This window comes from Phocoena sinus, chromosome 8, assembly GCF_008692025.1.
Source record: "Phocoena sinus isolate mPhoSin1 chromosome 8, mPhoSin1.pri, whole genome shotgun sequence".
Classification (NCBI taxonomy): domain Eukaryota; kingdom Metazoa; phylum Chordata; class Mammalia; order Artiodactyla; family Phocoenidae; genus Phocoena; species Phocoena sinus.
Genome location: NC_045770.1, coordinates 66,956,089 through 66,977,863, shown reverse-complemented (window position 1 = coordinate 66,977,863; position 21,775 = coordinate 66,956,089). Strand labels below are relative to the sequence as shown.

The following is a 21,775-nucleotide window of genomic DNA, read 5'->3' as shown; positions in this document are numbered from 1 at the left end:
CGTTTCCCCATCCCAAGGCAAGCTGCATACGGGCGGGGATCTTTGTCTCTTTCACTCACAGCTGTAGCCCTAGTGCCTAGGACAGTGCAGGGCACATTTTAGCACACAGTAGACAACTGGGGTTGTTATTAGTTGAATTGTGTCTCTCCAAAGTTCATATATTTAAGCCCTAACCCCCAGTACCTCAGACTGTGATGGTATTTGGAGATGGGGTCTTCACAAAGATAATGAAAGTAGAATGAGGTCATAAGGTGGGCCCTAATCCGGTAGGACTGGAGTCCTAAGAAGCGGAGGAGATCTGGACACACAGAGAGACACCAGGGGTGCACGCAGACAGAGGAAAGACCAAGTGAGGACACAACAAGAAGGCAGCCATCTGCAAGCCAAAGAGAGAGGCCTCAGAAGAAACCAATCCCACCAACACCCTCATCTTGAAGCCACCCAGCCCATGGTATCTTGTTATGGCGGCCCTACGGAAGTACTAACAGGGATGAACAAATACATGTATGAATGAAAGAGGGATGAGTCCATGCCTGTCTCATTCTGCATTTTATCTTTGAAGCTTGTGCCAGTATTCATGGTGTACTGTCATTTTAAAAGGCCAAAGCAGCAGCCAGTCTCTCCCCAGAGCACCATTTGGAGGCTGACCAGGCTGACGCTCCTGGGAACAAGGATATGGGTACAATCTCTACCATCAGCATCCCACCCTCCAAACAGAACTTCCCACTTCTCCTAGCTCCCTGGGGCTCTCTGGGGCTAGCTGCTTGGCAGAACAGCCCTCAGATGTGACTGCTTGAGAGCTTTCTACTGGCTACCACCCTGTACCTTCTATCCTTAATGAAAGAATAGACTCTGGGAACAAATACTTCTGGGCATTAGTGTTGTGATGTGATGCCTGGAGCTGCTGCAGCCATTTGCTGACCATGAGAGAGTCTGGGAACAAATACTTCTGGGCATTAGTGTGATGTGATGCCTGGAACTGCTGCAGTCATTTGCTGACATAAGAGGAGGGAGCTGACATGTGAAGGATGGCAGAGAGAAAAATGGAAAGAACCAGGTCCTTGATGAGGTCACTGAGTTGCTAAGCTAACGTACTCTAGGATCACCCTACCTCCAGACTTCTAGTCCTGTGAGATAAAAGTTCTCCTTATTATAAAGCCATTTTGAGTTGGTTTGTCTGTTACTTGCAGCCAAAAGCCTCCAGCTACATTACATGAGCCAGAATGCTACCGGTATCAACTTTCCAGTTTTATTAGGCAAAATCTGTGGTTCCTGACTTTTTCAAGTTTGGGAACCCCTTTTAACGTCAAAACATTCTACACAACACCCATCTAATAGCAGTCCTACTTTCAGTATCCAATATCTAACAGTCAATAAACTACTATGACTTCCAGTAATTTTTTTTCTTTCTTTTTTTTTTTTTGCAGTACGCGGGCCTCTCACTGTTGAGGCCTCTCCCATTGCGGAGCACAGGCTCCGGACTCAGCGGCCATGGCTCACAGGCCCAGCCACTACGTGGCATGTGGGATCCTCCCGGACCGGGGCACAAACCCGTGTCCCCTGCATCGGCAGGTGGACTCTCAACCACTGCGCCACCAGGGAAGCCCTCCAGTAATGTTTTGAAGTGAATTTGCATTGTAGACAACTAATTCTATCTAAGGAAATCTAAAAACACTCAGGCATAATTTTAGACAACACACATAGAATTAAGTGAGCCTGAAGACAATTCTTGGCTGGGCATACGGGTTTGAGGACACTCACACCAACTGCACAGCCCTTTCCCCCAGCCCCTAAAAAATATCTGGCTCCCAACTTGAGAACCCTCTGACTATACAGAAGACCAAAGAGAGACCTTTCCAATTCACTTGGGGTCCACACTTTATGCTTCTCCTTGTCAATTCAGGTCCAAGAACTATTTAAGACTCACTTCCCCCAATGAAGGCTTCCCAGATGGTACCCATCGATTGTGGTCAATTCAAAATTGCCCTCTGATGCTTGCATAATTAATGCCAAGCACACTGGATTTGATTTATTCTCACCCAGATAAAAACTTGGTCTCTGGGGACTTCCCGCGGCAAGCAAACAAACAAATAAAACTGGTCTCTCATTTTACTTTTTCCCAATTCTCCCATGTGACTGATATATTTCCCAAGGGAAGAAAGGATGGTGGTGACAGTAGTAATACTAATGGTAGTAGTGGTGGTGGTCGTCGTCATGACATTTTAGCACGTTATATATTGTAGCCAATGTGCCACGTACTTTACATCATTGTTTAATTTCATCTTCAAAGCAACCTTTGAGATAAGTATATTAGCGTTCCCATTTTACCGAAAGAGGACAGTGAGACAGAGTTTTAGGTAACTTGCTCGAGGTCACACAGCAAGTAAGGAGCAGAGCTGTGGTGAGAGCCATCCACGCATAAGCATCAACCGAAGCTGGGTGGATGCAGAAATGTGAATGGGCCTCATGGGAGGAGGCCCTCTGACACAACCAGATCACCTCCTCCCGAGCCAGTGCAGTGGCCTCCCTGGTGAGCATATCCTGATACTCCTGTCTCCTTCCCTTACAATCCAGCCTCAAAGTCAAAGAAAACTTTCTAAACCACCAATCCAATCACATCTCTTCCCAGTTCATAAATTCTGCGGGCCAGCTGGTCACTAATAGATACAATCCAGACTCCTAAACATGTTCACAGTGGAGCCCCAGAAACACTGTTCCAGACTTGGGGTCCATCCACAACAGGTGCAGATCCCCAGATATAAGCCTTTCTTATCTCTGTGCCTTTGTACCCACTAGAACCTCTGCCTGGAATGCCATCCCATCTTTTCCATACCCTTCCTTGCAGCTAACACCATTCCTCTCCTCTGCTCACCATCAGTACTCCTCCCGAAGTTACTTCCTAACTCATGGGGCACAACAACCGCCTCACCTATCCTTTTCTTGACTCTTTGTCATCGCACTGATCGTGCTCTTCATGACATGTCTGTTTCCCTCTCTTGCTGCATGGGAGCTCCGTGAGCACAGGATCCTACCTGCCTTGCTCTGTGCTCTGTCCCCAGCGCCTGCAACAGTAGCTGGCCAGACAAGGTGCTCAGTCTTTACTGAATAAATGAATTGTTAGAATCACTGCTTTCTCACTGTGTGCACCGTGGCGCTCCATTAGCACCTACCATCCAGTTGATAATCATGCCTCTTCACTGCAAACTCTTCAAAGAACCCCTTGCATCCCAGACACCTGACAAAGTGGACACCCAGTGGTAACTGCCACATATTTTCACAAAAGATACATCCACAATTCCGTTCCTTTTTATTTAATATGTCTTTGCTCATTCTGGTTATACAAGTTTAGGAGAGGAAAAAAAAAATGTGTTGCAGTTTTGGACTTTTAAAAAGTATAAAAAGCTCCCTTACAAAATGGGAAACCAGAAAGTTTCCAGCAAGTCAAAAAATTAGAAGACCTCAAAAACAGGCCCATGCTGGTTTTCTAAGAAGTAACTATCTCTAAATGGAGTATAATCTATAAAAATATTCAATCACTATGTTGTACACCTGACACTACCAATAATATAACAGTGTAAATCAACTACACATCAATTTAAAAAATAAATAGGTAATAAAAACCTTTTGGTTTTCCATTTAATAAACAGTTCAAACAATACAAAATGAATGAGGTGGAAAATGAGCGTCCTTACATAACTCTAAATCTTAAATAAGTGATCACTATTAGCAATTTTTTTTTTTTTTTTTTTTTTTTTTGGGCGGTATGCAGGCCTCTCACTGTTGTGGCCTCTGCCGTTGCGGAGCACAGGCTCCGGACGCGCAGGCTCAGCGGCCATGGCTCACGGGCCCAGCCGCTCCGTGGCATGTGGGATCTTCCCAGACCAGGGCACGAACCCGTGTCCCCTGCATCAGTAGGCGGACTCTCAACCACTACGCCACCAGGGAAGCCCAACTATTAGCATTTGATGTATATTCTTCTCCCCGCCGCAAAATTAATGCATATCAAATTATATAATATGTACTCATTTCATACATATACACACACACATATATATATTAAAAATAGGATCACACTGTACATACTGATCTGTAATCTAACTTTCTCACATAAGTTCTCTGCCATCTTTCCATAACAATACATAAGATGACTTCATCATTTTCAAAAGCTTTATAATATTTACTACATGGTTTTACTGGAGTTTATTCAACTACTCCTTTATCAATGAATGTTCTAAAGTCCTAGTTTGACTAAAATAGAATTACCATATGATCCAGCAATCCTGGGCATATATCCAGACAAAACTCTAATTCAAAAAGATACATGCACCACTATGTTCATAGCAGCACTATTTACAATAGCCAACACATGGAAGCAACCTAAATGTCCATCGACAGTTGAATGGATAAAGAAGATGTGGTACATATATACAATGGAATGCTACTCAGCCATAAAAAAGAACAAAATAATGCCATTTGCAGCAACATGTATGCAACTAGAGATTATCATACTAAGTGAAGTAAGTCAAAAAGAGAAAGACAAATATTACACAATCTCACTTATATGCAGAATCTAAAATATGACACAAATGAACCTATCTACGAAACAGAAACAGAATCACAGACATAGAGAACAGACTGGTGGTTGCCAAGGGGGAGGGGAGTGGGGGAGGGATGGAGTGGGAGGTTGGGGTTAGCAGATGTAAGCTATTATATACAGGATGGATAAACAATAAGGTCCTACTGTACAGCACAGAGAACTACATTCAATATCCTATGATAAACCATATTGGAAAAGAATATAAAAAAAGAATGTATATATGTGTACAACTTAATCACTTTGCTGTACAGCTGTAATTAACACAACACTGTAAATCAACTATACTTGAATTTTGGGACTTCCCTGGTGGTTTAGTGATTAAGACTCCAAGCTTCCAATACAGGGGTCATGGGTTCGATCCCTGGTGGGGGAAGTAAGATCCCACATGCTGCATGGTAAATGCTGCAAGTAAATAAATAAATAAATGGCTAAATAAATAAATAAAACAGGGCTTCCCTGGTGGTCCAGTGGTTAAGACTCTGTGCTCCCAATGCAGGGGGCCCAGGTTTGATCCCTGGTCAGGGAACTAGATCCCATATACATGTCGCAGCTAAGAGTTTGCATGCCACAACTAAAGATCCCACATGCCGTAACAAAGATTCCACACATGGCAACCAAGATCCCGCATGCAGCGACTAAGACCCAGTGCAGCCAAATAAATATTTAAAAAAACAAACAAAAAAGTTTTTTAAAAGGGGGGGGACTTCCCTGGTGGTCCAGTGGTTAAGACTCCATGCTCCCAATGCAGGGGGACCAGGTGCGATCTCTGGTCAGGGAACTGAATCCCATATGCATGCTGCAACTAAGAGTCTGCATGCCGCAGCTAAGACGCAGCACAGCCAAATAAACAAATAAATGATATTTTAAAAATAATAATAAAGAAAAAGCAAGGAAATTGTTATTAAAAAAACTACACTTCAATTTTTTTAAAAAATGTAGAATAAAGTCCTAGTTTGACACTATATTAAACAGTATGGTGAGGAACATACTCATACAAATCTTTCCTTAGGATAAATTATATGAAGTAGAACTGCCAGGTCATAGAATATGCACATTTGACCTTATAATCCCTGTTTTCAAAATTCCCTCCAGAAAAGTTATGTGGACCCCGACCAGTAACATATAAAATTCCACCATCACCCCACCTCAACGAAGGGTGGTTTTTTTTTGATCAATAGAGTTAATGCCTTCAGCAGGATAAAATCTCTGACCCTTGGCACCAATTCATACTCACCTCACCAACTCCGCCTCTTCAAGAAAAGCAGGCATTAATTCTATTCTGGACCAGGGTTCAAGAGCCTTACCAAGGTTAACTCTGGGCTGCACTAGAGGCACACATAACTGCACAGACCTCAGGTGAAGACCACTATTCCACAGAGAGGTCCTTAGCTCTGGGCTCTGACCACAAAGCAAAGGGATCACAGGTAGGATCCCTTGTCAGTATACAGAGAGCCTGTAGCTTCTGCAAGACAGACCCTCATGAAGGAGCAGCCGTGCAGCAAGTATGTATACCCCCGCTCATCATTCTTGTCTTCTGAGGGACTCTGGGAACTGCAACAGCAGAGCTAGAGTCAAGAGCATTTACAGTAAGTCCCCTACATACGAACGAGTTCCATTCCGAGAGCACATTCGAAAGTTCAATTTGTTCATAAGTCCAACTGTTAGCCTAGGTACCCAACTAACAAAATCGGCTGTATAGTGCTGTACTGTAATAGGTTTATAATACTTTTCACATAAATAATACATAAAAAACAAACACAAAAAATAAAGAAAAAACTTTTAATCTTACAGTACAGTATCTTGAAAAGTTCAGTAGTCCAGTACAACAGCTGGCATCCAGGGGCTGGCATCAAGTGAACAGGCAAGAGGAGTTACTGACTACAGGAGGGAGAGGAGGTGGGAGATGGCAGAGCTGAAGGATCGTCAGCAATAGGAGACGGGGGGTGGGGGGTGGGGGCGCAAGCTGCAATTTCATTCTTCATTAATATACTTTCAGTATGAATACGGATCAACACTTGGAGCATCAAAACTTTTTATTTTTTTGAAGAATATTTCTACAATTCTTCCCTGCCTTCTTAAATAGAGTTCACTAGACAGAAGCATGTTTCTTAAGGATCACAGTCATACCATGAAGACCCACAGGGGTGTTGACCACTCAAAACAACAGGGCAATGAGGGCTAAAGAACCCCAGTTTAATATACTTTTTAAATGTGTCTACTATTGAGTTTGTCTCTTCCCATACTATCAGCTATCAGCTTCTCTCTCTCCAGCAGATGCCCCCTCTCTACTTCAGAGCCATAAATGGTCCCCTCCAGTCAGTTATGCTATGGGAAGCAGTAATTAAGTAGATTAGAATTACAAAGACATTAAGAAAAAAAAGAGCATAGAAATCACCTCTGAGTGATGCAGCTAAGCTTGGGGAGGTCACTGTGAGTGAAGCAGTTAAGTTCTGGTGCACAGACTTTGTGAAAACTCATTCAAGAGCCATCATTACATTGAATATGTGCCTTAAAATGGCTTGCAGATAGCTCTATAACATCCTTGGAGGGAGGGATTTTGTTTTTGACACATAGAGGCAGGGAGCTGGTTGGCCGCCAAAGGAAAAAGCATGAGAAGGAGTGGAAGGGTGATCCTAAGGTCTTGGGGTCCAGTGTTTTCGAAAGAACACATCAACTGCTTTCCTCCACAGAAAATGAGAGGATCATCCAGGCACACAAGCACAGCACCGCAAGTATACAAGTCTTCTGCTGGCATGCTACTGCTAACAAAAAAAAAGCGTCGCAAATGTTGTTATTCCTTTCCCTTACTTAAGCTTTCTAGAAAACCTCCAAATGGCCAACAATCTAGAGCCAACAGGTTTTACAAACCAAAACTCTCCTCCTAGGCACAGCCACTGAGATCTACAAGTGTCACATGGCCTGTGCTGGGGTCAAGGTCAAGAGGTGACCTTGGGCCAATCATATGCCCTTTCTCAGCTTAGTTTTCCCATCAGCATAAAATGGGGATGACACCTGCTCTTCTCTGGGAAAAGAGGATCGTCGTGGGGAGTGTGAGGAGATACAGCTGTGGCCACCACGAGTCGGCCAGGCTGCCCCTCCCACTCAAGCCTGCATGAACTGCAGGACATGTGCATGGGGAGCACCACATCTGGTCTGGCCACACCAGAGGATCTTGAGAGTCCTAGAAGGAGCCAGGTAGGAAAGGGGCTCAATGACGAGTTTCCAATTCAACACAGCAGGCTGCAGCCCAGAAGTTCCACTGTCTGCTTTAGAAATATCTTGGCAATGGTTTTTAACAGCAGAATCACCCTCTGTCAAAGGAAACCTTACATATGCCCCCAATATATAAAACAGATAAAAAGTGGTATTTGGGGCTTCCCAGGTGGCGCAGTGGTTGAGAGTCCGCCTGCCGATGCAGGGGACACAGGTTCGTGCCCCAGTCTGGGAAGATCCCACATGCCACGGAGCGGCTAGGCCAGTGAGCCATGGCTGCTGAGCCTGCGCGTCTGGAGCCTGTGCTCCGCAACGGCAGAGGCCACAACAGTGAGAGGCCCGTGTACCAAAAAAAAAAAAAAAAAGTGGTATTTGAATTTCTTAATTTTTTAATTTATAGTATCTATTTATTATAAATACAATGAGGCTGCTCTCATGAACATAAGATTAAATTACAAATGAAACATCTAATATATTTCCCTTTTATTTTTCTGACAGTATAAGAAATATAAAGCAGGAATACAAAATCCTGATTCACAAATAGTGCAAATGGTATCTATTTAGCCTTTTACTTGCAGCCTCAAGAATCCATTCAATTAAACTAACCAGAAACCTAAACTTAGGACAATAAGAATTTTTTTTTTTTTTTTTGGCTGCGCTGGGTCTTTGTTGCTACGTGCAGGCTTCCTCTAGTTGCGGCGAGTGGGGGCTACTATCCTTTGCAGTGCACGGGCTACTCATTGCAGTGGTTTCTCTTTTTGCAGAGCACAGGCTCTAGGCACACGGGCTTCAGTAGTTGCAGCATGCAGGCTCAGTAGCTGTGGTGCACGGGCTTAGCTGCTCCACAGAATGTGGGATCTTCCCAGACCAGGGCTCAAACCTGTGTCCCCTGCATTGGCAGGCGGATTCTCAACCACTGTGCCACCAGGAAAGCCCCTAGGAAATTTTTATTTCAAGTTGGATTACATTTCTTACTAGGAAATGTTCAGTTTGGAGGGAGGTGAAGAATGGTTTCACTGGCCAGTTTAAACTTTTATGTGTGGAGGAAAGCACTGTTAAAATGTATCTTGGAACATAATTCAACGTTCAAATGAGGTCAGCTCTAAAAATCCCCAGATACTTGGTACCAGGCTCTGACAGATATTTATGCAAAATTTCAAGAGTCAAATTTATTTTGTTTCACACATTAAGTTCAAACTAAGTTTCGACTTCATCACTGACATTCTACCAGCCTTTGTAAATACGCACAGTGAGAACACAAGCCCATATTGCCTAATGGAACTCATTCAATTTATTGTAAAAAGTTTCAACAAGATATACAAGCGAGGGTACCAAATTATATTTGAGAGATTTAGGTAATGGAGTTTGTCAGCCAATGTAAAAAAGTGATTTATTGCCTCATTTGAAATATCTGAAGCTCAACCTTTTCTTGAGTGGTCAACAAACTCTAGTATGAAAAAGTAAACTCCTAAGAATTATTATCCACGCCATTACAAATAACTCATAAAAATAAAAAGATAATATCTTAGAATAATGCCCACACTGTATATTACACACATAGCATCACTCTAAGAGGTTACCTACTGAATGAGCAGTTTTGTATATACAACACACAACTTTTGGTAACAGCTGGTATACAAACCAGCCCTTCAGCAATTTTGCTGCCATTGTTCTCACAATATTAAGATGAAATTTTCTTCACTTCTGATTGTCAAGTACTTGAAAGAACTGGTCTTTCTCATGTTTGCCTGGATAAACACATACAAATGCAAGCAAAACGTTGACAACTGCACCACCCACACTTCCGCTGAGGTACATCATAAGAGCATTCATCATACAGCCCCAGCACTTTCATTAAATGGGGAGCATTTGGTTCTTCTCTGTATACATCACTCTACCATGACACTAACCACCTTCACAGAGCACTGTGAGGTGAGGACTGGGAAGCTACAAGTGCGTGCTCCACGTCAGGTTGAAACTTGGTGGTGGAATTCTACGATTCTTAAGAACAGGGTAAACCCTTGGGATCTAGGAACATGTGAGGAGACACACAAGACCTGCTGTTCTGTTCTCAAAAACAGAAATGACTAGAAAGAAAAAATATGGATTCCCCGAGAGCTGCTGTCAGCTCAGCTCCTGCCTCAGCCCTCAAGCCAGGCAACAAATGCAGCTTCAAGAGCGGTGCAGAAGTGCAGTACACCCCACCCTTCCCTCCTTCCCAGAGGATGGAGGCTCACTCCATTCATCCACTCACTCACACATTAATTTGGTCAACCCGCAGACATCCACTGGATGTCTACTTCGCAAGGCATATGCATGGTGTATGTTTCCATTCACATAAATTTAATTATATTTTATTTTGGAGAGTTCCTCAATACCCTTAAAAGTAACCTGAAGATACCCAAAATGAGTGACCATCACCAGAATCAGGACTCACTTCTGTTAACCAAACAGGTACAGCATTTGGCAAGTGTTAACCATTTCTATCACATCCAAATACTTTGACTTGTGCAAGCGTGCTTTTGAGCTTCTGTGTGCCAGGCAGGATACACAGATAAGATCCAGTTCCTGCCCTCAAGGGGCTCAGAGGGAGGGAATGGAGTAAATCCAAGATAGAGGACAATGTGATAAATGCAAAGGCAGACTAACAGTATGGGGGACTAGGGGAAAGGAAAGAAGGCTTAGTTACATTATCCTGAAGGAACCGGGAAGGCTTCTGTGAAATGATGTACATTCTTCTCTTTAGAGAGAAGCAAGAGCTGAACAAAAGCAAGAACATATCCCAGGTAGATGCAGGAGGAAGAGAAAGCATGGAGGCATAAGAGACAGTTGAGTGTGGCTGAAACAGGAATAATGGGTGGGAGTGGCTGGCCAGGAGGCTGGGAGGGAACACCAAGACTTTCTCATCAGCAGGCTTAATATGATTCAGGTCGCCTGGTCTCAGACACCTCAATCATCTGTAAAGTGGAAAGAGTGGCTCCTCCAGCAAATTCCACATACCAAATTGAGTGGTCACACTGCATTCTCCCTGTGCTTGGCAGGAGGCTTGGCCAATACATACATCATCTTCCTCTGGTCTAGGTACATGGAGGGGAGCTCCCAAAACAAACCAATCACAATGCCGACTCAGCCATAATAGAAGATACATGTCTCTGACTTGGCAGGAGTCGAGTTCCTCTAACATAAGTCTTTCCATGCTCTAAAATCCATGCAGTTTTTTAAAAGTACGCCCAAGGCCACTCTGCTTCCAGGGGATTTGGGGTTTTAGCCAATTTGCTTATAAGATGGCTGTGCAAATTTGCACCACCCCATGAGCCTGGGTTTGAAATGGAGGGGAGGATCTCAGCTATAACAGGGAAGACTTTTAATAAAGAGCAGAACCCAGAGCCCATGCAATAGAGAGCTGCTCTTGCAGGTGAACCCACGCGGGGCACTGCTCACCCAGCTCTCCAAGGGATGCAGTAACCAAATCCCACTGGCCCCAAATTCACTCACTTCAGAGATACATTCTGAATGCCTATTATATGCAAAGTACCACGGAGACCATAAAGGTGTGCAAGCCACAGCCCGAGCCCTGAAAGGGTTTACAGCCTAGGAGGAAGGACACCTACAAAAGCCAGTAAAGGGACTTCCCTGGTGGTCCAGTAGTTAAGACTCCACGCTTCCACTGCAAGGGGCGCGGGTTTGATCCCTCGTTGGGGAACTAAGATCCCGCATGCTGCATGGTGCAGCAAAAAATAATAATAATAAAAGCCAGTAAAACATGCTGGATGGTGGAAGTGCCATTAAGACATCGATGGGCCAAAGGAAGTAAAGGTCCCTTCTGGTAAAGAAGGAAGAGACTTCCTAAAGGAGGCAGCTGCAGAGAAATGGGGAGGTTTTCAACACAAAACAGTTGGAAAAGGTGCTCCCTTTTCTGAGCCCTTGCTATGCATCACTTCAATCCCACAACAAACCAGTGTGCCAGGTGATACCGCATGGACTGGGCATGGAAATCCTGGTGAGCACAATGTCACACACATCATGGGTGGTACAGCCCTCGTTCTCTGCTACAGAAAGCCTTTCTGGTAGAGGGAATGGCATGAGTACAGCCGGTATGGGATATGAGAAGAATCCAATATGTTGGAAGGACACATTGTAGGCCATCCGGCTGGAAAGATACACTGAAACCACACAGCAGGGGCCTCATCTACCTGGCCTTAGGAGAATGTGTTTGTTGACTGGGTGATGAAGTACGTAGGGAAGAAGAAGCTTTTGAGAAACAAGAGTCCAGGATCAGGCACAGCGGCTAAGAGCCACTGGAGCCAGCCAGCTCTGACCTTGTGGACAAGGTCTTTAACTTCTGTGTGCCTCCACTTTCTCATCTATTAGATGGGGATGATAATACTACCTAATTCACAGAATTGTGACACTAAATGAATTTGCAAAGCAATAAGAATAATGCCACCCATAAAAACTGCTATAGAAGTGTCACTGGATAATGATGGTGATGATGAAGCAGCCTTAATTAACCAGATGAGACATCCTGAAGTTGGGATATTATCTCAGAGATGACTAGAGTAATCCAGACAAGAGAAAGGATGGTAGCAGCTACCGGGAGGGGGGGGGCAAGGGGAGGCAGGGGAGAGGAAGTCAGCGATCTGAGAGATCAGAGAACTCGAAAGGGGAGGAGAGGGTTGCAGCCTGGGAGAAAAGCAGTGCTGCTGGAGGGGCTGCTCAGCCATAAAAGCACTTGGCAAAGACTCAGAGGACTCCTTGCTAGACTTCAATCCTTACACACCCAGGGGCAGTCCTCAGAGCCTCAAATCTTCCATCTTGAAAACGGAGCCAACAATTCTTACCCTTTCTATTCTCAGCATTGTCATGAGGAGCTAATAGGGCAGTGGATTTGGCCACAGGATGTTAAGACATAATGCACCGTACAGATGGGAGGCATGAGCTGGGAAAAGGGATTAGTCTGGGGAACGAGCCCAAGGAAAGAGAGACACTCTACTCACCCTTGTGCATCATGCTCCCAGAGAGTAAGACTGAGGGGCGATTCTAACATCCTCGCCCTGCACGGCTACAGGCTGGTACCAGCCCAGGACCAGGGACACCTGAGGCTGCCACGGCACTGAGGGTAGAACACACAAGGTTCAAAGGGCAGGCCCCCAGTGCCGACAGCAGAATTCACCATCCCAGGGCACACCAGGTATAAAAGAAGCCCACAGAAAACCCAGTTGGCTCTACCTCCTCCAGCTCTCCAGTTACAAAGCCTGTAAGCAGATCAAAAGAAGGGTTCCAGAGCCAGCCAGGGATGGGGAGGAGAAAACCAGCCCCTGTGGGCTGCAGCAGGCGGCCCCCCCAGCAGTTTGCCTTCCATTAAAGCCAAGTGTTTGTTTACATTTCCTGCAACATCTTGTCACTTTCTGGATAGGATTTCTTACAGAAACTCATCTTTTTCATGTTGAGTGTAGTCTACAGAGTCCAGGAGACCATAAAGAGCAGCAGCTCGCATACCCTGTTTAAGTTCTCTTTATTTTAGCTTCGGGAGGAACTCAGGGAGTCTCTTCTCCAGCAGACCCTGCGCCTCCCTATCACATCATTCACCACAGAAGACTGGGACGGTGTCCTTAACACAACTCTCTCCCTCCCACTACCCTGGAGTTCCTTGAAATTCCCTGTACTAACCTAGAGTCCCCACCACCCAACACAGACCCTAGCATATAATGAACTGAAATGTCACCCCATCCTTTGGAATCCAAAAGCAGTGAGAACCCACAGGCACAACCTGCTCCAAATACTCAACTTTGCCCCTTACTCAGAAGTCTTTTAATATAGCAGCACCTCATGTCTTCAAGCCTCCCTGTTTGGTTTTCCAAAAACCTGACTTCCGAGGTCAAAGGAAAGGCCTAATTTAGGTTTGTGACCTTACCCTGTGTTTCATTTTACAGTTTTGATTTGTTTGATACAGGTTGTGGAGAAGTAAAAGCCCTTATCACTCCAAAATACAGTTACCAAATTCAAACCACTCGAGAACAGGGCCTTCTCCCTTCAACCAACTTTTTTGGCTGACTTTTAACAGTTTTAAAGTTGATAAACTAGAGGAAGCGCTTTATTTAAAGAAAGAAAAAAAGATCTAAGTAAACAGTTCCCAGAGTTCTCTAAGAATTTAGACTCAAAGAACACAATCTGTCTACACAAGGATAAATGCAGTTTTATTAAAGAAAACACAGTGGGCTTACATACACTCTTCAAACAGTGTACACTGTCCACACGAAGAAGCAAACAAATTCAAAGCGAGTGGAACAGGGTCATCAGTGGGGAAGTACCATGGTTTTTCGCTCGAAAGCTGAACCACAAGGCAGGCAAGTGTTAGAGACAGACTTTCTCAGGGTATCTCGAATGGAGCTCAAGGAGATGACCACAGAATCATGCGGTGGAGCTACTGTGATGGTTTTCAAAATGATTTTTATTGAAGAAACAATCAACGGAACTACTTATAATCTGCAAAGCCAAGCCCCTTGGCACCAAATGTGTTAAAAGCCTCCAATAGCACTGGAGTTTCGATTTATTCCAAATATAGACCTGAAATCACAAACTACAGAGCCAAAGCCGCAGTGTTTTAAATGACTGACCAACTCCATCGAAATATCCCACACTTCTCGTTTCAGAGTGAGGGGGAAATAAATGAGAGTCAAGAAACACAATTTCTAGAAATTCTTCCATCATAGGAGGGAAAGTCTGAAAGATCCGTGTGGCTTTTAAGAAAGCCAGCAAAAAACTAGGACATATGCAAAAGTTATTTCCACTGCACACTACAGATAAGAACGTCACTTTTCCAACAATTTTAAAATACACGGTATGTTTAGAGTTTGATTTTTCTCTCACTACTTGAGCTTTTGTCAAGCACCTGGATGTTAAGAGTTATAACAATGAATGAAGGGGCTTCCTTGGTGGCACAGTGGTTAAGAATCCACCTGCCAATGCAGGGGATACGGGTTCAATCCCTGGTCCAGGAAGATCCCACATGACGCGGAGCAACTAAGCCCGTGCCCCACAACTACTGAGCCCGTGAGCCACAACTACTGAGCCCGTGTGCCACAACTACTGAGCCCGCACACCTAGAGCCCGTGCTCCGCAACAAGGGAAGCTACTGCAATGAGAAGCCCGTGCACCGCAACGAAGAGTAGCCCCCGCTCACTGCGACTAGAGAAAGCCCACGCGCAGCAGTGAAGACCTAACACAGCCAAAAATAAAAAAATAAAATAAATTTGTTTTAAAACAAAAAAATGAATGAAGATTCTGTTCCTGCCCAAAAGGCGCTCACAAGTTGGGTATCTGTACCCAAAACGAAAGGGTTTAATAAAGAGATGATACGAATTTCAGTAAGGGACTTTCAGTAATAGAAAAAAGGTCCAAAGTTCTTTGCAGCAATATTTTATTTTCCCCAGTTAAAGAAAAAAAAAAATTAACCTAACCAGAATGATCTATTAGACAGACGCTGCTAAACATGGTGGGATGTGACCAGGAGCATTAATTTACCAAAGGACTGGCCTGTGACGAGACCTGCACTAGCTATCGATCATCATCAATCTCCACGCTTCACTGTGACTTTCTACCACTTCGTCAACTTTCATAGATTAAAACACTCCAGGCCAGTCCTTGATTCATTTGGTAGATAACTACTGTTTCCCCTCAAAAACCACATATTCACTTTAATCCATTTGAATAATTTCTCAAACTATGGGCTGAATTCTAACTGGGATCCAAGTCCAGACCATCCCACATGAAGCTAATCTTCAACTAGAGGGCCAGAAGCTCTGGTTACTGGGATTTCACTCATTCCAACTCATTTAACAAATATTTATTGAGCACCAACTGCCAGGAATTTTCTAAGCACTGAGCAATTCCACTGGAAAATAAAACAGACATGGAACCTTCCCTTGTGGGGCTTACAATCTAGCAGTCAGAGCATCAACAAATGAATTTTACTGAGGGAAAGGAACATGATTCAGGATAACAGGCAGCTGGGCTGGGGAAGAGAAGGGATAGGCACCCACCAGATAGGATGGTTAGTTAGAGTGAGTTTCTATGAAGACAAAACCCTACAGAAGATACATCCTTAAAACTTGCAAAACACCTGTTACAGAGGTTGGTGTGACTGTTACTGAAAAAATTTTCTGAATAACTAGTATATATAATTTAGAAAAGACAAAAATATGTTTAAAAATAGAATGAGGATAAACTAATCTATAAACTTAACAGAACCCCAATAAAAATAGTTTCTGAAAAATTTTTTGACTAGACAAAGTGCGTCTAAAAGTGTAAACAGATAAACACACCTGTGAAAAAAGCCAGGAAAAAAATCTTAAAGAAGAAAGTGATGAAAAAGTGAGTAGCTGAATTGTACAGCAAAACCCCTGTCACAGAGCTATGGTAATTAAAGCTCCAGGTAGATAATGGAGCACATGTGAATTTAGTTTACCAATCTATAGAGAAAAGAGTCAATGAATTGTGTTAGGACAAGACAAGCATTAAGTTAAAAGGTTGGGATCTCTACCTCACTCTTTCTACCATACCAAACAAAATCTAGACATATTCAACTATGTAAAGTACATTATGACTTCATTTTTTTTATGTGTAAGACATTTTTCCAATAATTTCAGGATAAGATGGTCTTTTGCATGCAAATGAAAAACCTAGAAACCATAAAGGAAGAGTTGATAAATTTGATGTAAGATTAATTTCTGCATGGCAAGTTATGTAACAGGGAAAGTCAAAAGGCAAATGACAAACTGGGAAAGAATATGTGCAACTACCCCACCCTACAGCCCCCTGACGTTTCGCTGGGGCATTAGCAGTGCTTCTCAAATTTTAATGTGCATACTCTTCACCCGGAATCTTGTTAAAGTCAAGATTCTAATTTGGCAGGCCTGGAGTGGGGGTCTCAGAGTCTGCATCTCTAACAGGCTCCCGGGAATACCAAGTAGCTAAATTTTACAGAACTTTTCAAATTAAAGAGACATGGGGCCAGAACTGAGTGGGGCTCAGATACCTCATGAGAATCACTTCGGAAAGTTTCAGAACCTTGGTCCAAACTTCACCATTGGACATTCTGATTTAGAAGATCCCAGGTGAACAGGAAGAGTCAGTATTTTTTTTTTTTTTAACTCCCCAGGTGACAAAGATATTCAGCCTGGTTTGAAATCCAGTGGACAAGATCGTCTGAGTCCCTTCCTGCTCTTTTCTGTGCTCTGAATACTACAGAGAGACATGTTTGAACTGGTAGTTCAAACTTCTTTCCCACCCCCAGACCTCCCTCCCCTACCCACACATCACCTTCCTGCAGCCTTGTCCTAACATATTCTCCTCTCACAACAAAGGCTGACAAAAGTACAGGAGCACAGCAAAGGAGGCCCACAGCATGGTTAAGTGGCATCCCAGTGATGATGGTTTACCCAGTCGCTGTTTAACCAGTTATCGGCTGTGTGATCCTGGGTTAGCCTCCTAACCTCCTGGACTGTATTTCCTCACTTATACAAACCAAGTTGTTGTGAGGGTTTAAATAAGTTAATCTATTGAAAGAAGTGTATAAATTGTAAAACATCATGTAAACATTAGATGTTTTTACTAGATGTGACATTGGGAACATACTTGTCTAAATATGAACCCCCTCATGTCCACATCCCAACAAATTTCTACGTTGTCCCCCTTTCCAATTCCTTCTCAATTTAAATAAAAAAATTCTCCAGGTTTCCACTTTCTAAATATACAAACTAAACACTATGAACAAAACAGGTAGAACATAAATACTAAAAACAGAACTACCATATGACCCAGCAATTCCACTCCTGGGCATACAACCGAAAAACACTAATTGGAAAAGATACATGCACCCCAATGTTCATAACAGCATTATTTGCAATTGCCAAGACATGGAAGCAACCTAAGTATCCATCGACAGATGAATGGATAAAGAAGATGTGGTATGTGTGTGTATACACACACACAATGGAATACTACGACTCAGCCATAAAAAAAAAGAATGAAATTTTGCCGTTTGCAACAAGATGGATGGACTTGAAGGGCATTACGCTAAGTGAAATAAGTCAGAGAAAGACAAATACTGTATGATCTCACTTATATGTGAAATCTAAAAAATACAACAAACTAGTGAATATAACAGAAAAGAAAGACTCACAGACAGAGAGAGCAAACTGGTGGTTACCAGTGGGGAGAGGGAAGGGGGCAGGGGCAGTATAGGGGTAGGGGATTAAGAGGTACAAACTATTATGTATAAAATAAGCTACAAGGATATATTGCACAACATGGGGAATACAGCCAATATTTTGTAGTAACTATAGATGGAGTATAACCTTTAAAAACTGTGAATCACTTTCTTATATAATATTATACATTAATTATATGTCAATCAAAAAAAAAAAAGGAGGAAACATTTCCAAACTTTCTCAGTTAAAAAAAATAACAAACCCGCAGGTAGAACGTGTTATATCAAGCCTAAACTAAAAATGGCTTCAAATCTGTAAAAGATGCCAACAAATACTGCATATGTCTCCTAATGTACATGGTAAGGGTTTTCCAAAACAAATTCTACCCTCTTTAACAACTTCTACTTTGCTATTTCTAAATGTTAAGTCTCACCTAAATCTTCCTCCCTGCTCATTTATACTGCCACCCCCAATCTGGGGAACAGCACAGATGAAGCAGGCCTTTTGTTTCTGACACCATCCCCAGCGGCACACACACATCTTATAGGTCTCCTCAAGAGGTGCGTTTGCTATTTAATCCATTTGCTAATAAAATGAACCTGGAAGGTTCCCTGACAGAGGAAGCTTGAAGCACGTGCACAACATACACACTGGATTTATCATCAGGAAGCATTTGCCAAAGGCCACTGAGCGCATGCTTTTCCACACCGATCAGAGACGGCAGGGGAGGAAGTGAAGGGTGGCGCCACTAGGCAGGACACCCAGGTCTAATGACACACCTGGCCTGCCTCCTTCCAGGTGCTCAGCCAACCAGAACTCCTCAGTGCCCCAGGGTATGACTGGAAAAATTCCTCACCTGCCACATTTGAACCAAGCCACCGTACAACCTAAACCACGTGGCAAACCAGGCAGCAGAAAGGCCTACATAAGGCCTGGAAATGTTCCAGTCTGAAACACAGGCTAGGAGGGTAACCCTATTGTTACTACCTGCTTAGCTCCCTCAGACAGAATCCATACTGGAGAACTGGGTCCAGGACAGCAGCCCTGCCTTGCAGACCAAGCAGAAGCTGTGTGCCATCACACTGAGTAGGGCCTCTCCAGAACACCACACAGGGCTTACTTCCCAGCAAACTAGTCGGCCAGAGACCATTTGGTTTCAATTAACAGAAACCCACTCCCACTAACCTAAGAAAAAAAAAAAAAAGAAGGGTAGGGGAACGTGGGTTCATTATAAGGCCAAGGGGTCTATCAGATGACCCCGAATCAGGAACTGCAGCCAGCTCTCATGGGAAATGGAAAACCATCCGGAAATGAGACTATTCCCAAGGTCTCTCATCTCCTCCTCTGCACAACAGCTTTGTTGTTTTCTCTCTGCAAATCAGTTTTAATTCTATGCTTCTGTGTACCCATGGGTCAAACATCTACTCCCCAGTTAGCTTTTCCCTGAACTGTAGGGTGAGCATCAAAGACCAACTAGGATTGCTGTCTCAATCCCAAAAGATTCAGGAGAGAGAGTTCAACTCAGCTTGTATCAGACAGCCCCCTTTGATCCAAACATCAGAGAGAAGGTGGGTAAGTTGGTCTAACTATAGAGGATATCTACCTGTCTGGCACAATTACAAAAAATGACAATATAAATGACAAGAGCTTAATGAACTCTGACCTTTGTTAAAGCCACAAGGTTTCCAAAGGTACCATCTTGTCTTCTTATCATCACTCCAAGGAAGCACAGCTGTACAGCCAGATCCTCAAATAACAGATAAATGTCTTCTTTGTAGTTTGCCTGTTGGTTGCTTGGGTCAGAGAAAAAAAGCACTTTGTTGTTATCAAATAGGAATTTATTTCTGGTTCCTCCTTTCCTCTTTACAGGAGGGTTCTCGGCAGGAATCTTGCCTGGAAACAGGCAGAACCCGGCAGTACACAAAAATGTCCTTGAATCATGAATGCAGAGGTAGGGGAGAGACACAGTCATGGTAGAGAAATACACACACAGAACTAAAGCCTTCTGGGGCAGGGATACTAAAAATAATTTTCCATAGGAAGAATCTGTTCGGTGTAAAGGTTAAGCAAGGCTCCTTCCTTCCTTACAAAAGCGTCTGGGTTTTTCATAAAGTAGACCCAAAGAGTCCATCAGTGGGGGGTCTACTTCACCTAGAGCAACAAACACATTCCTCCCAGATCATGGGCTGCTCTGTGTGGTTGCTAATAAGATAATCTGTTACAGGAGGCTTACAAATCCATTTACATTGATTTTAATTAATGAATCAATCCCTGAGCCTGAACAACTTGGTCCAGAGAGGGTAAGCAATTCAAGATTCAATCTGCACTCCCAGCCTGAAAGCTACATTAAAAAGAAATTAACTCTCAGATCAATGCAGGACAAATAAAAATAATTGGGTTTGTAGCTCTTACAACATAAGAAAAAATCTCTTCCAAGTTTAGACAGTTACTCTTCACACATTAATAAGGGGAATATATTTTCAGTGATTTCCTAACAAACTCACCTAGGATTAAGGGGTTTTTTTGGACAAGCCTGAAATCTGGAAAACCAAAGTCAGATATCATGACTCTCAGTCCAGCCTGTGAAATGAAGATGAGTCCACCTTTCTCAAAAACTCATCAGAACCTCTAAGCTCAGACTGAAGTTGAATAGAGAATCACCCAAATACAAACGACCAGTAAGAACAAAGTGGCACCCACCAGCCTGGCTGTGCTCTGAATCAGCCAGGCTTCATTAAGAAGGCAGGCAAACTTTTGCATTTGCTTTTACTTTATCCTTTACAAAGGCTGAAATAGAATTTGACCTTTCTGAGCTATCGCTAACTATGAATTGGAAACAAGCTCAATTTAAAAGACGGCATCAATATGTGACCGCTCATAGGTTCATTTTTCTCTTCTCTTTCCTCATCTTTTTTCACAGGGTTTGTCTACCCACTCTATTTTTAGACTCCTATCAGAACTTCCAATGACTCCATGTAAACCTAGTGGAAAAAAGTCTAGTTTCAGTCCCACTTTCTCAAATCCTCCAGCTGGCCAACACCAATTAGCATCGGAGAAGAACATTAGAGTTAATAACTGAAAACGCATCACACTCAATTTTAATTTTTTTTAAGATGGAAAAAGTTCATAAACTCACCAGCAAACCGTAAAGCAGCAGAGAGACACCAGTCTGAGTCTGTCCCCACTTATGAAGGCAGACAAGTGGGGGCTGCTCATAAAAGAGAATAAATACATACAGGGTGTGGAGACCCATGACTTTGGGAGGCAGCATTTCACATTTCTCCCTCACTCTTTACAATATTTAATAAAAGAGTTATCAAATTGATTTTGAAGTCAGTAAGACTGGCCTGAAACACTGCAAAAGGAATAAAAAAAAAAAAAAAAAAAGACCCTGTACATAAGGAAGTAAACTGCAAGAAAAAGCAAGAGCAAGAGAGCCAGGCCAGAGCTCGGGGCGGGCTGGCACTCGTGTGTTCTCTCCCTCCCTCCATCCCTCCCTCCCTCCTTCCCTTTCTTTCTCTCTCTCCCTTCTCTGTCTCCCGACTAGGCGAACAAAACAAAAGAAGTTGATACTTCAGCTATTCATATGGACTCCAGAGCTTTCTGCCCCTAATGTCTGCTTGCATGCCCTCAAGTTTTAGGATTCACTGGACGCTTAACTAAAGCTCCCTGAAACATTTCCTGTGCATTTCTGGGGGCACCTCGGCGGACCCAGCCAGCTGCCTTTCCTGGCTGAGTTGCGCGGGGCAGGGTA

General features: G+C 43.3%; 1 protein-coding gene across 9 annotated transcripts in view; it reads right to left on the bottom strand.

The window, feature by feature from the left end:
• Nucleotides 1–21,775, bottom strand: part of TEAD1 (TEA domain transcription factor 1) — a 264,526-nt gene that overhangs the window by 222,445 nt on the left and 20,306 nt on the right. For 4 of the 9 annotated variants that reach the window (XM_032639090.1, XM_032639091.1, XM_032639093.1 and 1 more), the window contains exon 1: nt 19,685–19,786. The exons of 4 other annotated variants lie outside the window; for them this stretch is intronic. In XM_032639090.1, the coding sequence (XP_032494981.1) occupies nt 19,685–19,735 (51 nt within the window). In that variant the 5' untranslated portion in view covers nt 19,736–19,786. Of the gene's footprint in view, nt 1–19,684; nt 19,815–21,775 lie in introns of those variants that run through there. One more of the 9 variants, XM_032639092.1, reaches the window with a different exon arrangement.